General features: G+C 42.1%; 1 protein-coding gene across 3 annotated transcripts in view; it reads left to right on the top strand.

Moving 5' to 3' along the window:
- Nucleotides 1-17,940, top strand: part of LOC309333926 (connector enhancer of kinase suppressor of ras 2-like) — a 322,761-nt gene that overhangs the window by 159,717 nt on the left and 145,104 nt on the right. For all 3 annotated transcript variants that reach the window (XM_081847924.1, XM_081847923.1, XM_081847922.1), the window contains exon 7: nt 6,851-6,910. In XM_081847924.1, coding sequence (XP_081704050.1) covers nt 6,851-6,910 — 60 coding nt within the window. The remainder of the gene's footprint in view (nt 1-6,850; nt 6,911-17,940) is intronic.

Genomic DNA, 17,940 nt, shown 5'->3' with positions numbered 1-17,940 from the left:
CCTTGACGAAATCCTTCAGGCTGCCTTGGGGGTGTTACAGGCTCTTCTAGTTTCTCAGTTTTGAGGGATCTCTGGGGGTCTCGGACCTCAAAGGAGATCTCTGCAGGGTCTGATTCAGACAGGTTCCTAGCAACAACATTTTGCTTCTTCTGGCTTCTTCTCTGTGACCTCTCTGCTCCTGCAAATTCATAGGCACTCAAGTGCCTGAAACATGGGAAGTCCATTTCACTCTTATCCAATTTCCAGAAAATGCTGTTGTCAAAAATCTCCCTTCTCTCTGGCAAGAACTGCTGCAAGCAAATCCTTGATATATGAAATTTCCCTGGTGACCAACAGAGATGTCTCTTTTTCAGAATGATATGCTATTCTTGCTTCACTTCACCTAACATTTTGTCAATACAGGAGGCATTCAACCAAGTGTCGTTCCTATGCAAACTCCATTTACATTAATGGGATTTGTACAAGAACAGTGTTTGGTGGCTGGAGCCCATAGATTACAGCAGAATGGATTACATTGTATGATTGTTAGATAGTGCAGGACTACGAGTTATTTCAATGAGGGGGCGTTTTATAATTTGTTTCCCTCCAAGCACAAACATTGTATAGAATAATGCAATTTTATTTTTACTTCATTCAAGAGCTCTGCTTGTATGGTAAGGTTTTTGCAGCAATGCAAAAATAGGAGCATTTCCCAGGAGAAATTTGGGGAACCAAGCAGAGGGCTATTTAAGAATGCATTATTTGAATCAGGCTTCATTTCATAGTCCTTTGGTGTTTGAAGTTAGAACTATAACTGTCAGAAGAAGGTCCTTTGCACTGGTGGCCTAAAAGCTGTAGAATTATACTCTTTTATTTGAGTGTTTTGTTAGTATATTTTTCCCAGCTGAGCTTAATGTAGCTTGTTGTCAGGTGGCTCATCTTTGAATGCTATTTTTCATGTTTATTGTTTGCATTATTTTGTGACTTTTATGTCCCCCTCTTCCCCCCAGTATTGCCCAGCACTCTCTGATAGCTGTTGAAACAGTTTGTGTTTCAACATTTTGTGTTTAAATGCAAGAAAGCTCATTGTTCAGTCTTCACTAGGGATGGGTGAATGTGCTGTTTTCTCATTTTCCCAATTTTAAATTCAGTTTTCCACAGCAGTTTGCATAGTTGGTTTTTTTTAAGTATCATGTAAAATTTCCAGCATTTTAGTGCAAATCTCTCCTAATATGCACATGTTTGTATAATGCATTTTATTGTGTCACCTTTCCCCAAAATACACCTTTTTGTACACAAAATTTGGCTGAGGAACCACATTGCAAATTTCTCATAAGTGCAGTTTTCTTTTTCTTTTTGTAATGTAATTTTTTGTTAAATTTTTCAGACACTGCTGTGCAGTTTTCTAAAGAGAACTGTGTTTCAGTTCACACACACTGGTTTGTTAAGCATGAAATAGGTAATTTCTTATTAAAATGCAAACAGAACTAAATTTCTTCCCCATCCACAGTTCTTACCGTGGGGCATGAAAGAATCCTGAAGGTGACTCACTCAGGCAGGTAGAGTCAGAGTCAAGTTCCAAGACCATGGTTAGTTCAAAGCACAAGGTCTGGAGCTTGTCTTGGACCTGATTACCCATCTTAGCCTCCGCCTTCTTCCTGAAAAGTAGAGGGGAATTTAGCACTTCATTGACTCTCACTAGGCTCCTGACCTGTACATTGCCTGCTCTGGTGAGCAAGAAATGGTGAACAATGGGCCCTGGGTGTAAAAGTGCCCTTTCTCAACATTTTGTCATACTTTAGTACTACTGAGAACTAGAACCTAGGATAGTGTGTGCAGATGGCTTTGGCGAAGGATCATTTCATTAGCACTCTAGGATATAGGATCAGGAGCCCCTCCTTACAAAAGATCAAACATGAGAGGTGGGTAGCGAAAGAGCACAGATGTTAAAAATAAACCTTGATTAGTTTTATTCCTTCAGCTACATCCAGATAATAAAAGTGAAGCTAAGATCAGCCATTTCTTACAGACGTCTGTTTCATGATATCATAAAATTGCACAATAACTTTTCAAATCACACACCGGTTTGCTTCATAAAATGTATAACAATCATCTTATGATCCATTTGTCAGTTCACAGCCTCCACAGTTTTCCTGGGACCAGATGAAAAGGAACATAGGAATACAGGAAGCTGTCATTGGCCCCTACAGCTCAGGATTGTCTACACTGTTTAGCAGTGGCTTTCCGGGGTTGCAGAAAGGGGTGTCCCCTAGCTTTATCCAGAGATGCCATGGATTGAATCTGGGGCTTTCTGCATACATATCAGATGTTCACTGAGCTATGGATAGAGCTTTAAATTATCAGCATATTTAGTGCACAGGGTCCCAAATCTTTTGCCAAAGCTGTTAAACAGGATGGAGCAACAAGAGCAGACCTTGCAGAACCCCAATAAACTGAAGGTCACAGGGATGAGCAGAAATCCTCACTACTACGGAATAGGGAGAAATGTGAATTAGTTTGCATTTCAGGGCAAACCCACCTACCTAATCCACACTTTCCCAAACAATTGTGAAAGCAAAATAAAATACACATAGCTTTTGCGGTGTAGTTCTGCAGCCAAGTACTGTGTACACACATATTCCCCATGTTGCCCCACACTGGGCAAAAGATTCCTGCACTGCAGGGGGTTGGACTAGATGACCCTTGGGTCCCTTCCAACTCTACAATTCTGTGATGCCATGAAAATGCATATATTAGTGAAAATAACATACAAAAAAGCATTGTTTTACAGGAAATTGCTCTGCAAAAAATGAGCATATTAGGCAAAATTGCATGCAAACATGTATATTAGAAGTTTGCATCAAAATTGCAGACTGATGTGAAAATGTGAATTTAAGTTTGGAAAAACGAGAAACAGAAACGGCCAGATTCATCCATCCTTACTAACCACCGCTCTGAGGCCTACCCTCCAGGGGTGATCACCACCACCATAAATCAGGTGGTCCAACATGGACATTGGTATCAAAACTGCAAAAGAGGTCTAATAGAACTGTCAACAGTGCTTGTCTTGTTTCCAGCACAGAGTTTAACAATGACACAGTTACTGCTGGCAGGGAAGCAAGTCTTAACTATCAAATCAGTGGTGAAGAGCAATAGCTCCGTGGTAGAACATTTGCCTTTGCATGCAGATGATCCCAAGTCCAATCCTTGGCATCTCTGGGTATAGCTGGGGGAAGCTGCTGCTTTGAAACCCTGAAGAGCTGCTTCCAGTCTAAGAAGACAATACTGGGCTAGATGGACCAGTGATCCAACTCGCTAAGATGTAGTGACCTGGGTTCCTACACACTTGTCATCCGTTCTTGTTGGAAAGAATGAAGAATACACTAAGGGCTGTTGTTCCAGTGGGGGCAAAACCTGCCTCTCAGTCCTGGTAGTGAGAGGTCACATGCACATGCACCCCCCCCCCAATAAAAATACATAAACACACACATGCTTGCACACAGAGAGAACTACTTGTAACAGATCAGCCATGCACACCTGACTTTCTTTGCTGGTAATAACAATAAATTAGAAGCTTCCTGGTGTGACCAAAGACAGCCTGCAGCAGCTTCTCCTTTTCCACCCCATAACTGATGGCAACTGAGGAAAAACCCTGTGCAGGTAATTTGTACAGCTTGAGCTGCCTGTTTGATTAAACATAATGCGGAATGGTCCCTGAAGCAGTGTCATCATGACATAGGCTGTCTTGCAGAAACAATACATTTCCTTTAGTGTCAGAATCTTCTTACCATGAAGGATAAACTGGCCCTTAGAGACTCTCCCTAACAGTGAGCGCAAGAAAACGTTAAAGTAGATCTTTGTGGTTACAAGAGGGAAGAGCCGTAGCTCAATGGCAGAACATTTCCCTTGCATGCAGAACATAGGTAAAGGTAAAGGGACCCCTGACCATTAGGTCCAGTCGTAAGTGACTCTGGGGTTGTGGCGCTCATCTCGCTTTATTAGCCGAGGGAGCCAGCATACAGCTTCTGGGTCATGTGGCCAGCATGACAAAGCCACTTTTGGCGAACCAGAGCAGCGCACGGAAATGCCGTTTACCTTCCCTACTTGCACTTTGACGTGCTTTTGAACTGCTAGGTTGGCAGGAGCTGGGACCAAGCAACGGGAGCTCACCCCGTTGCGGAGATTCGAACCGCCGACCTTCTGATCGGCAAGCCCTGGGCTCTGTGGTTTAACCCACAGTGCCACCCGCGTCCGCATGCAGAACATACATACATAATTGTATTTGTATGCCACTTTTACATAGTTCAAGCCACATTCAAGGCAGCTTACAACATGAAAAAGTACAAAAGTAGTCATAAGCAATAAATAAAACATCAAAAACCGCACCAACTGAAACAAACACTTTCCACATAAATCATAAGATCTAAAATGAAGATATAAAAATGTAAAATATAAATATTGCTTGCCATCATCTGGTTTAACCGGCCAGCCAAAGCCATTTTCCACTATCGCTTGCTGACAGCTTTTAGAAGCCACAGGTGAGAGCTGAGTGCAGGGTGGGAACCAAAGGTGGACAAACTACCCCAGAAGGAGCACAACATGGCACCTCCCCTCCCCTAACATCACATACACCCCTCAATAGGGCTATTCCCAGGTAAATGTGTACAGGTTGCAGTCTTCATGCACATAGCTTTGGCTTAGCAACAAGCATCCAGACATGTTCTTTGGCTATTTCCTATCCATTTCTTTGAAATCCCACTTAGCAAGGGGGACTAGCTACACCCTTGATCAACCTTTGGCAACCGATTGCCCTTTCCAGACCTTTTGGACAACAATTCCCATTAGCCCCAGCCACCATGGTCCTGTTGGCTGAGGCTAATGGGAAATGTAGCCCCAAATATCTCCAGAGGGCACCAGGTTGGCAAAGACTGCCCTTGCCTGTTTTTCATTTTCCATGCCAGTTTCAAAGCGATATAGCAGAACATCTGTCCTAAATATAAAATGGAGCCAAAGCTATCTTGCTCTAGGTACAAAGCAATGCATCTAGACAAGCTGAATAAAAACAGCATATAATATTTCAACTTTTTTTTTTTTTAATGAGATGAAGCTCTGTACTTCAACGTAGAGAATATGACAGAAGTGGGTTCTGATGATAAAAATACTCCTTTTAAAAATCTTATTCACATTTCTGCTTCTCATTTTGATATACTGTTGTCCCCCCACCCCCACCCCCAGTCTCTGGATTTTCATGTGCAATGATAATGCCTGGAAACAACAAAAGCAACCTCGTTAGCTTTTTCTATTTGAGGATCAAGGGAATGGGAAGTTTTTAGGACAGACTTTCATTTCAGCTCTCAGGTAGATTTCACACATTTTGCTCAGTTTGAGAAAAGAAACCTGTTTCCTTTTAAGTTAGAAATTTTTCCAGCAGTACAGTGAGGCAGCAGCTGCTATGCCCCACCTCTGCCATCCTAGCCATTCCTTTGTAGATACAATGGCTCACATAGGATCAGGCTTTCAGGCATTTTGCATTGATTTGTACTAAAGCTGAATGGTAGATGTGAGCACTTTAAAACGAAAAGACTTTATTAGCAGGTTCTGAAGATCTCTGACTTGCTGCTTGAAGTCTTGCAGAGTTTACAATCGCTTGTCATGAATTGCTGAGGAGCTGAGTTCTTGCAAGCAGCTCTTTTCAAAATGAGTGCTTATGGCTCAAATCCTGGGGAGTGCAAAAACCCCGGATAGTGATTTTGGGATCCCTAAGTTGCATCATAGGATCCAGGGAGCTTATCACTGGTGGTACAGTAGCTCTCTCTTTTCTCATTCTTCTCATTCTTTTCCCATTCTAAGAGCAGAACTTATCCTGATGACTAGAAGCCCCCCTTTCCTCCCAGAATTAAAAAATTAAATAAAAATTCAGGGGGAGGTGGCAGCTCAAGAAACACGCAATAGCCATTTGGGAGAAGAGTAACATTTGCCAAAATGGCACCTCCGCAGAATGTGTCTGCCAATCAGTGGGCTGGGGAATTGCGGTTGGGTTGGTATGGTGGAATTTTCATCCCAGCTCTAGACTCGGGTCTTCCAAAATGCACTTTCTCTTCCTGACAGGCAAAAATTACCTTGCTGAATCAGACCAAAGGCCCATCTGGCCCAGCATTCTTTGTCTAACAGTGATGACCATTGGAAGTTCATATGGAGGGCTTGACGGAAGCAGCAATTCCTTGCCATTTGGCGCCCCCGCCCCCCACATATGAAAATGAAAACATGCATATTTTATTTAGTTGAAACTGGTGTTGTGATAAAAACCTAGCTGCTGAGATCCCTCATCTAATGGCTAATGAGTTTGACAGTTCCCTATGTCTGGAACAGTGATCAATCCAGCTAATACATTTGGTATTTGCTGATGCTGATACTGATGCTTTCAGTCTGCAAACGATATACAGCTGATTATGTTTCCTCATTTGCATTGCATTTCCTTTGCAGTGAATGAACGGGGAGGGATAATGTGATGACAATGTAATAACATAATTTAACTTAATTTCACCACAGTGGATAACAAGTTGAACAACATAGTTTTTGGGTGCAAGATGGGCTGCAGCAGAATGGATACAGTGCTGCATGTAATGAATACAGGAGGGGACGGAAAGCAATGCCTTCTTGCATCATTACTGGCCACAGGATGCTGCTTGTTATAGGGGGAAATGGGAAATTGGAGTGGTGGGGAGGTAGAATGAAAAGAGACTTCAGCTTGCTTTCTGGAACCCTGAGCAGGTGCATTCCACACTGCAGCATTTGATTTCGGGTTCCATTTGTTTGCAAATTCTTAATAGCCTGTTGTATATTAATCATTGCTCATCTCATTATTTCTCAGGGGATGTACATCAAGTCAACATATGACGGGCTGCACGTGATCACTGGAACGACAGAAAACGTAGGTTTTGTTCACTGTGATCATTTTCTTGATTCTTCTGTCTCCATAAGTTGAATGTTACAACTGTTTTACTGGGTATCCTCCATGGACAGAGTATGCTAGGATTTGCTTCATTTGTTTCAGTAAGACAAGAACAGGAGACATTCCCGGCAAATTGTGCCTCATTATTTTTGCTCTCTCTAGTTATCTTCCATATGAAATACAGTAAATTCCACAAATAGCATCTAAGAAAATCAAGGTTCTCAACAGTGCATAGACACTTCGTGTATTGCTCCCAGAGAAAAGAACCTTGCTATAATTATGATGTCTGGCCTAGATTTTTGAACTGCACTGAAGACAAGTCCTGGCATAGAGTCATAACATGGGAGGGTCCCCACACCTCATTCCCCAGTCAGCAATTTCTCTGGTCAAGGATTGAGGAGTAGCAGGAAGAAGTATCCTATTGTCACCTATGTTAGGTGTGGGGAAGATGGGCATTCTTTGGAGAAAATGGACCTAACCCATTCTAGCAGCAAAGATCAGGAAAATAGAATTGCTCTGTTAAGGAAGTTCTGTTGAAATCTTCTTAATACTGGCTATGTTAGTCATCCCATTTACAGTATTTCAAAGTGTGAACTTAAGCAGTCTACTCACAATCATTATGAGTTTTCAGAAACACACTTGAACAGAAAGCAGTTTCCTAGAGAAAAAAAGTATATCTTGATGTTAAATGAGGGGGTTAGTTCAATTCTGAAAGATGATGGAATCAGGTTCTTGGTAATGGAGATGAAAATGAAGATTTAGTAATGGTCAGACCATACTTGGGACTTAGTTCATAATTCATAATTGTCCATTTGCGGAAAGGAGCTTAGTTTGAGCCATGAAATCCTAAGTTAGCCACTGAATTGTGATTGATGAGCAAAGTTCCCTCGCTTGCCATTTTGTTCATTAAGTTTTTTACATCCATCACTTTTTTGTCATTACCTAGATGTGAAAGTGATGATGGTATACAAACTCTCAGCCAATTCACACAACTCTAATGGGCCTGGATATATTTCACATCGGGTGGCCATTTGACAGACCTTGGGCCAGATCTGGCTTCAAAGCAACTTTATCTGCCCCTCTCCGCCTGATTACTATACCCAGTTTTAATCAAAGTGTGCCACTCCAAAAGGGACTCCGTCATATTTCATAGGATCTGCATTGTACCCATGCTCTGATGGGGAAGTTGCAGCTGTCAAATCTGCCTCTCTTAAATAGGTTTTTGAAAAAGCGGGTGTTGAGTCTTCTTTGCATCCTGTTGGTGGGTGATACTTAGCTGGTATAGAAACATATGGCCATGCCAATATTATGGAACGTCCTACATATGGCTACCAAATGGAGCATCTCTGCAATATCAGCATACCCAATCTCTGAGATCAATTGGTGGGGGCGCTGTGCTTGCAATTCTGCCAGTGAGTACTACTTGCTATGCTCTGCTGGGACAGGCCCTTCTTGGTGATTGTACCCTGGGTGTGGAACTCTCTCCTCCTAGAGGTGCAAATGGCAATTACATCATTGGCCTTTCGTCATCTAGTCGATGAGTTGTTTAGCCTACCCATCCTATTCTGTGTTTTGTATTGTTTGCTTTGATTTTAAATTACATCTGTTTTTACATGTGTCTTTGTTGGTGGAAACCATTTGCGACCTTTGATGTAAATCAGTCTAAAAACTGTATAGATAAATCAATTATAAATAAATATGGGGCTCCATTTCAGCCCCTCTCCACTGGCCTTCCACCATTTTGTGAAGACCTTTCTCTGCTGTATTTTGCTGAGCTGAACCTATTCTTCTAACACACTGAGATTTTGAGGAGTCTGTTTTATCTGCAATTTTAATCTGGATTTTAACAGAGTTGTTGCAATTGTGATTTGCTTTTTAAATACATTGTGAGCCACCTTGAGTATGGGGAAATTTATTAATTTGCTTTGTTTATAATGTTCAGTGACCACCCAAACAACATTCTCTAGTCAATTAATATACAAACTGAGACATAGTTAAAACATTTAAAGCACACTTAAAACACAAAATATCAGCCACTTCAATTTCCTCACTAAAAACCAGCCCAAGCTGCATAACAGCATTTTTTTTAATATAAAAAATGGAAAGTTGGGGTGTAAATTATTTTAATAACATTTTTAATAACATTGCCCAGATACAGCACCAACAAAGTCTGGATTTTGAACTCTAAATATTCTACAAATCATGAATACTTGCTCAGGCTCCTTATGCATAATTCCTTATGCATAATTTGTTCTGATTTTGTCATAGTGGGGGATAACCTTTCCAACTGTTTAAAGATCTGATCAGATGCCTACTGTTTGATCTCTGGAAGTCCTGCTTAGATTAAATGGCTCTGTGATTTAGCCTGGCATTATCTGTGGGAGTTGAAAGTGACCCTCCAAGCCTCTCTATCAAGCCCTCAGGAATCTCCCCAGGGCACACCTCCCTTGGCCAGACACCCCTCAGTGGTCCTGCTCCATGCCCTCCACTGTTGCTTTTGCCTGGCTGGATTGTGATAATGCCTCTTTAGGTATGGGTATCTCTGAGTGGCATCTAGCTGCTCAAATGTAGCCCACTGTGCAAAGGTAAGAGTTACATCTATTGCTCTGCTCACATTTTGCCTCCAGCCCACCCCCAATTTTGCAGCTGGCTCCATCCACTGCAATCGTGCAACCAATGGAAGATTTCCTGGGAGTGAATGTGGACCTCAGATTGAAGAAAAATTTCCCACCACAGTGTATAGGCCTGAAAAATAGCTTTCCTTTCCTTCTTAAAATAGTAATAATAATACTGGGGTGCTGTTGCCTTTTACCAAAAAATGCATACACACAATCCCCCCAATAAAGATGTGCATAATATAGATAGCCTAGCACAACCCTAACCCATTCAGCACATAGACAGAATCTGAATCTGTTGCCTGCCCATTGTCTGGGAGGCCCAGTTTGCAGCCAAACTATCCTTCTCACTACTTCTCTATTATATTTCCAAAAGTAGCTGGGTGAACTTTAACAGGAGCGTCTTTGTGGGGGAGTAGGGGAGAGTGACACACCCTTCAACTGACATGGCTCTTTTGAATCGCAACTCCCATCAGTCCCATTCTGGTTGGATTGATGGGAGTTGTAGTCGAAAACAGCTGGGTGGCACCAGGATGGTGAAGGCATAGCAATATCTTTATTGCTGATAATAGATCATTAAACTAGCTTTTAATTGAACCTCCTGCCATTTGTGTCTCCTCCACTCCCCTGCTTACCTACCCACCCACCGACCCTCAATTTCCAATTTTTAATCTCACTGCGATTGCTATAGAGTTCTGTTTCAAAGCCTTGAGCTTAATGAAGCATATTTGGGTCCAGGAAATTAGGTGGGCTTATAAAATAGTCATATGTAATTAAGCCGAGGAACTGTGCTAACTAGAGATGGGTAAAGTCCATTTAGTTCAAGCACTCAATCCATCCCTGTTAGCTAGGACTATACCCGCTAGCGTTCTGGGCCATTTAAAATCAGCTAAACTGAAATCATTAAAAGTGACATTGAGGAGGCAAAGCAGTAAAGAAACTACTGGTGCATCATGATAGCCCAGAAAACATTACAGTGGTGCCCCACAAGACGAATGCCTCGCAAGACGGAAAACCCAATAGACGAAAGGGTTTCCCGTTTTGGAGGTGCTTCGCAAAACGAATTTCCTATGGGCTTGCTTCGCAAGACAAAAATGTCTTGCGAGTTCCTGCGGGGGTTTTTTCCCTCCCCCCCTTTTCTAAGCCGCTAAGCCGCTTATCAGCTGATCCGCTAAGCCGCTAAGCCGCTTATCAGCCGATCCGCTAAGCCGCTAAGCCGCTTAACAGCTGATCCACTAAGCCAAAGCCGCTAATAGCACTAATCCGCTAAGCCGCTAATGGGCTTGCTTCGCAAGATGAAAAAACCGCAAGACGAAGAGACTCGCGGAACGGATTCTTTTCGTCTTGCGAGGCACCACTGTACGTGATATGGCTTAAGACCCCATACATTAGTGTTGCAGAACTGCCAACCTGTGGGCAAGATGTTGTCTGCAGAATCTTAGGGACCTCACAGGTAATCTTCTAGGGGCCTCCCCTGCTTGACCCCACCCCCATCTTCAGGGCCCCCCACAGATCCAGCCCCCGCCACAGCTGCATCTCATCTCAGGATGGGGCAGGGGTGGCGTGAGGCTCCACAAACGCTGCTCCTAGACGAGAACCCCTCCCCTGCCTTGGAGCTAAGCTGACGTGTCTCATTTGACCCTTAGGAAGCAAAGTATTATCTCTTCAAATGAAGAAGAAAAGAGTGGCCATTTATGCATAGTTTTTTAAAAAACACAAGAGGGCACAGATTTGCATTAAAATTGCATATGCTAGTTTGTATGCATAGATGCAAATTTAGAAATAATGGTTACGATTTAAATAGAAAGACTGTGGGTTGTGGCACACTTACTTCTACTCCGAGTAGACCCATTTAAATTAATAGACCTAAGGTAGTGATTTCTGTTAATTACAAATGGATCTACTTCTGAGTAAAAGTAGCATTGGCTACAACCCCATGATTCCATTTATAATTCAAATAGGACTCAAACAAGGCAGTACATCATGGAGAAGGATATATGACTACGGTAGGTCCCATGTGTGCCTGCCCAGTCTGCAGTCCAGGTGGTCACTGTTGGTGGGCAAGTTCAAGGTTCCTGCTCTGCCTTCTTAGGTTTGAGCCAGATTTGGACCAGATAAAATACTCCCTCCAATTGAGGGCTGCCTTCTGACAGCCCTTGAAACGGACTCCTCTGTAAGGTAGGACACATGGCCACTATAGGAGGAATAACACAGTTTCAGATGAGAAAGCCTTAAACAATTTGTATTGCTTGTGGAACTCTGATTGTTAGGAAATGGAAGAGAGATTATTGGCCTATTATATTGTCTTCACAGATGTCTCTAAAATCTATTTAGAATAAATTGTGGCAATTATTCTAATTCAGCAACAAAACACGCACACTAATTTTATTGTGATATTTATAAAGCGTCATATCCATGACAATTTGGCAGACCTTGCAAAGCGTTTATCCCTCCCTTCTTTTTTCCCCTCTCTCCATTTGCCTCCCTTCTTTTTTCTATCCTGAAGATAACTTAAAGGAAATATAGGCTTATATAAGAAAGAGACTGGTGCCTTGTTTGAGCTAGGAAGGGCTCAGAAAACTCTTATGATGAGGACTGAAGGAGAATGTTTAGCACAGAAGCCAGGAAGGGCCACATTCCTTTCTGGGTAACCTTCAGGAGGCCGCATGCCGGGGGGGGGGGAGAGGCAAAAGTAACCTGCAATTTTGCCTTTGAACAGTGGGCTTTGTTTCTGCAGACACTCTCATGCCCCTTTCTATCCTCCATCCATGCAAACAAGAATAATTATCAGAGTTTGGGGGTGCATTCCAGCCTGACAAAAGCATGGTAAGAGGCATGGCCTGGGGAGACTTCCAAGGGCCAGTCAAAGAGACTAGGAGGGCCATATGTGGCCATCAGGACTGAAGTTTCCCACCCCCAAGGTAGCAACTTGAACATAGCCAGCAAAGCTACCAGAAAATAACCTTGGTGGGATGGCAGGAAGAAATGAATCAGATTTATAAATTGTATGGATGCCTTCCTCCGCACACTCCCCTGTTCCAAGATGCAAATAAATAAGTTAATGAAAGAGCAGGACAAAAGTCTCCAGTGGTTTCTTCCCCAAAGGGAACTGACCCTGTGAAAAGCAAGGGTCCTGAAACTTTCCACTGCTTGAGGAAGCACGCAAATGTTCTCAGCAGGCTGATGCAAGGGCTTGGCCTGCCTTTCTATCCTCGTCTGCCAGCTGCAGGGTAGCTGGCCACTGATGGACTCTAATGGACTCTAATGCTGATAGATTTTTAAATGCTGTTCATTGACAGTATGAAAGGCTGTGCATACACTGCACTAAACCCACCCCATATCCTATGCCAGGCTAACAACTCACCCCCCCCCCCCCCGCAAATGTTACAGTCGGAATAAGTTTTGCATGTCAAGCTAATTTGACGGTGTTGTCCATTTTCATAGAAGGCCCATGTTGACTCATAGAATCAGAGTTGGTACCCTGAGGATCATCTAGTCCAGCCCAAATACAGTATGCAGCTGTCCGATGTGGGGGGTAGAACCTGCAGTCTTGGCATTGTCAGCACCTTGCTCTAACCGTTTCGTAGAATTGTTCCTTTTTTTACTAGCCACAACTACAGAGGCCACAGTCATACGTAATGCCAAACCACAGTCTACAAACACGGTCTACAAATTACCATGGTTTGACATTATTTGCATGACCAGAGCCCAGGTTTCATTGGAGGCATTTGAACAAAGAATGGACGTTCCACCCAGGCCAGTGCCGCCTGCCTGACCTCTCCAGGAAGAGGCAGAAGCTTCACACAGTGATGCTAACTGTGACCAATAACTGCTTTCTTCCTCCCCACCTCCTTTCTGACATTGTAATATACCGCCATATCGCGAAGTTTAGCTGGCAATATATTACGATGTTGGAAAGCAGATATCACCCAGACCTAGTCCTGATGGGTCTAATTAGACCCACTGGCCCCTCTGCTCTCTCGGGACAAAGTTAATATGTGAACCACTTTAGACACTCAGTGCTCTTAGCTATTAGTATTAAGATGAGGTCTGGAGGGCTGTTCTGCCGTTCTTTTTTATTGAGTTCTGTCTGCAGGCATATTTGCAATTAAAAACCTCAAATGAAACTTAGATGGAGAGATAGAACACATCCAGGAAGTAGCAAGCAGCATCTTCTGAAGCATGACACATTGTCCCTGCTCTTGGTTGAAGTGCACTGTGCTTTTGCTTACCTAGGTAAAGAGCAAGTTTTATTGCTGCTTAGAAACATTATCCCCAGGTCTCAGACAGGGGTTTTGATGGAAGGTTGTTGGGTCTTTTTTGTTTTCTTAGGCTAGTGGAAAATGCTAGTAGGAACGAGCCTGACACTGTTACCAGTGATCAATCTGAAGAGGGGAGAACAGCTGAGCAAAGCCGTTCCATGCCTTTTGGGTAGAAAAACAGCAATAAAACGGTGGATGAGTGGAAATCAAGGCAGCTAGAGTAGGTCCATGATAGGGAAGGGCTGTAGCTCAGTGGTAGGGTGAATTCCTTGCATGAACAAGATCCTAGGTGCAACTCCTAGTATCTCTAGGTTGGGCTGGGAGAAGCACCCTCTCCCAATCACTGTCAATCACTGTAGGCAATGCTGTCAAAGACCAAGCTGTCAGTAAATCACACCCTTCACAGTTGAAGTTAACTCTTTATTAGCAGAAACACCATCTCCACAGACTTGACAGGGTATTAGGCCTAATGAGTGCAGCAGCTCATCCCCATGAATCAGTTGCCAAGACTGATTCATGAAGTCCCTGCCTCCCCACAGCTATCTAAGTCCCTTCTTCTCCAGGGGTTTTTCTAAGCAACTAGGGACTGTGCTTGTGTGCAGCCTGCTGGTGCTCTACCTGTTTCAGCTCTCTTCTGGTTTTGGGAGACAAGGAGGGATGAGAGCTTGTTGCGGCATCTATGACTCTTCTCCAGCCTGACTAATCTCTGCCTCTTGGCCTCCCTCTCCCTCTCCCACTCTCCAGCTTCAGATTCTTCCTCTGATTCTGGACTTCTATCTGCCATTAACTCTCCCAGCTCACTAAGCACTGTTACCTTTTCAGCTTCTGACACCTCCTCTTCCCAGTCTTCTCCCTCATCTGCCTCTGAGCACTCATTGTCATCCCATCACCAGTCCCTGGACTCAGCCTTCTCCCCTTGATGGTTCACCAGTTGCTTCCTCTCACCATTCCTCTGTGTCTAATTAGTCCATGACAGTGCTGAACTAGATGGACCAATTGGTCTGATCTGGTATAAGGCAGCTTCCAAGTTTCCTAAGATCAGTGCATTTCGTTGTTTTATAAGAACATCTTATAAACTGCTAACTCTCAAAGCAAAATGCTATGTTAGTGTATAACAATATCAATTAAACATCATAAAATTACAAAATCATAAATGCATTTTTATGCTGTAAACTGCCCCGAGATCTTCGGAAGAAGGACAGTATGTAAATTTAATAAATAAAGTAATATATCCTGGAGGGAAGGAGGGGTGCAAATGTGATAAATAAACACACGGGCAGTGGTAAAGATCATTTCAGCAAAAACCAAGTAATAAAGAGCTTTTGAATAAAGTGCTATTTTAATGATGGCAGAAAAAAATGATGGTGGAAGCCTCGAATCAGCACACTTCTACATTTTGAAGCAAAGAAATAGCCTTTGTGTCAAGATAATAATTTTCTTTATAGCATCAAAAGCTTTATATGTTAAAGAAAAAGAAAAGAAAGATGCCAGCAGCAGGCTTTCACTTTCTTCATTATATTTTAATCTACTCCAGTATTATAAATCCATAATTAGAAAGGGGGAGACAGGCTGGAAAGAAGCACCACAATGCCAAGGATGTCAGCTATTTTTGGTGGGGGAGGGAGTGGGTGGGTCAAAGTCTACATGAGAGAAAAAGAAAGGAAAGGGAAAGAAATAGGCAATGTGGTTTGGGAGGGCCATAGCCTAACAGGTCCCAGTTCCAATCCCCGGCCTCTCTAGGAATGTCCCTTGCCTGGAATCCTGGAGGGCCCCTGGTAGAATTATAATGGGTCTGACCCATTATAATGCAGCTTCCTAAGTTCCTGACCCGTTTTGATTGTGGCTTCTCAGCCTGAGGTTTTAATCCTTACGCAGGCAAAAGCCCACAATCCTAGCTTCTGGTTCTCAGAAACTAGTTCTCAGAAAGGGCAAACAAACACAGGGGTACAGAAGATTTAAAACATTTAAACCTAAAACCTGATACATGTTTATCTTTTTTTTTTTTTTTAAATAATTTTTATTGATTTTACAACATAAACAAAAAACAAATAAACATAACACGACTTCCCCAAACCTCCCCTTCCCTGCATCCATATTTTAAAAATTTTTAGCAATTCTTCATCCCATTTTTATATTTAATTCTCTTTAAAAAAATTCTATTTTATAAATTTCAATTTATAGCTGTAATTCTTTGTATCCAATCCCTTGACATCTTAACATTCCGAAATTTTACAACAATTTTTAAGATAGATTTTAAATTTTTTCCAGTCCTCCTCCACTGTCTCTTTCTTCTGGTCACGAATTCTGCCGGTCATCTCTGCCAATCCCATAAATTCAGTCACCTTGGTCTGCCATTCTTCCAGAGTAGGTAATTCTTTAGTCTTCCAATACTTCGCCAAAAGGATTCTTGCTGCTGTTGTTGCATACATAAAAAAGGTCCTATCTTTCTTTGGTACCAATTGGCCGACCATGCCCAGGAGAAAAGCCTCCGGTTTCTTTACAAATGTCCACTTAAGGATTTTCTTAATTTCATTATAGATCATTTCCCAGTAGGCCTTAATCTTTGGGCAGGTCCACCAAAGGTGATAAAAAGTTCCTTCACATTCATTGCACTTCCAACAATTGTTATTGGGCAAATGATATATCTTTGCAAGCTTGACTGGAGTCATGTACCACCTATAGATCATTTTCATTATGTTCTCTTTCAGGGCACTGCATGCCGTAAATTTAATACCTGTGGTCCATAACTGCTCCCAGTCAGCAAACATAATATCATGACCAATATCCTGTGCCCACTTAATCATAGCTGATTTAACCGTTTCATCCTGTGTATTCCATTTTAGCAGCAGATTATACATTCTAGACAAATTCTTGGTATTGGGTTCTAGCAATTCTGTTTCTAACTTTGACCTCTCCTTCTGAAATCCTAGTTTTCTGTCCTGCTTAAAAGTTTCATTGATCTGGAAATAATGTAACCAATCTCGAACTTTAGGTTTCAATTTCTCAAAACTCTGTAGTTTCAACTTTTCACCATCATATTCTATAATTTCACAATATTTTGGCCACTCTGTATCCATGTTCAGTCTTTTTACCGCCTTGGCTTCCATTGGTGACAACCACCTGGGGGTTTTACTTTCAAGCAAATCTTTATATCGATTCCATACATTATACAATGCTTTCCTAACAATATGGTTTTTAAAATTTCTGTGTACCTTTACCTTGTCATACCATAAATATGCATGCCAACCAAAACTATTATCATAACCTTCCAGGTCCAGAATGTCTGTATTCTCAAGAAGTAGCCATGGTTTCAGCCAGCAAAAAGCCGCTGCTTCATAATAAAGTTTTAAGTCCGGCAGGGCAAAGCCCCCTCTATCCTTTGCATCAGTCAAAATCTTAAATTTTATTCTGGGTTTTTTGCCCTGCCAGACAAATTTAGATATATCTTTCTGCCACTTCTTGAAACAGTCCATCTTATCTAAAATTTGCAATGTCTGGAACAGAAACAACAATCTCGGCAATACATTCATCTTGATAACAGCAATTCGGCCTAACAAGGAAAGTCTCAATCTTGACCATATATCGAAATCTTTCTTCACTTCGGCCCAGCATTTCTCATAATTGTCTTTAAATAGGTTCACATTCTTAGATGTTAAATTCACCCCCAGATATTTTACCTTTTTAGTAATTTCCAAACCAGTTTCTCTTTGAAAACTATCTTTTTCCCCCACCGTGAGATTTTTTTCCAACACCTTTGTCTTATGTTTGTTTAATTTAAAACCTGCTACCTGACCAAATATTTCAATAAGTTCCAAAACTCTTTTTGTACTGGTTTCTGGCTGTTGTAATGTCAAGACTAGATCATCTGCAAATGCTCTTAACTTATAATGTTTAGTTCCGACCTGTATACCTTTAACCAGCTGGTCTCTTCTAATCATATTTAGGAAAACCTCCAGTACCGATATAAACAATAGAGGGGAAATTGGGCATCCCTGTCGTGTCCCTTTCTCTATTGGAATTTCGTCCATAACCATACCATTTACAATTAGTTTGGCCTTTTGCTCAGAGTAAATTGCACTTATACCATTTTCAAAGTTTTTGCCTACCCCCATCCCTTGGAGATTCCTCTTCA

This window comes from Podarcis erhardii, assembly GCF_964252035.2.
Source record: "Podarcis erhardii genome assembly, chromosome: Z".
In the NCBI taxonomy this organism is placed as follows: domain Eukaryota; kingdom Metazoa; phylum Chordata; class Lepidosauria; order Squamata; family Lacertidae; genus Podarcis; species Podarcis erhardii.
Note: the sequence above shows the minus strand (reverse complement) of the source record. Positions and strands in the feature narration are given on the sequence as shown.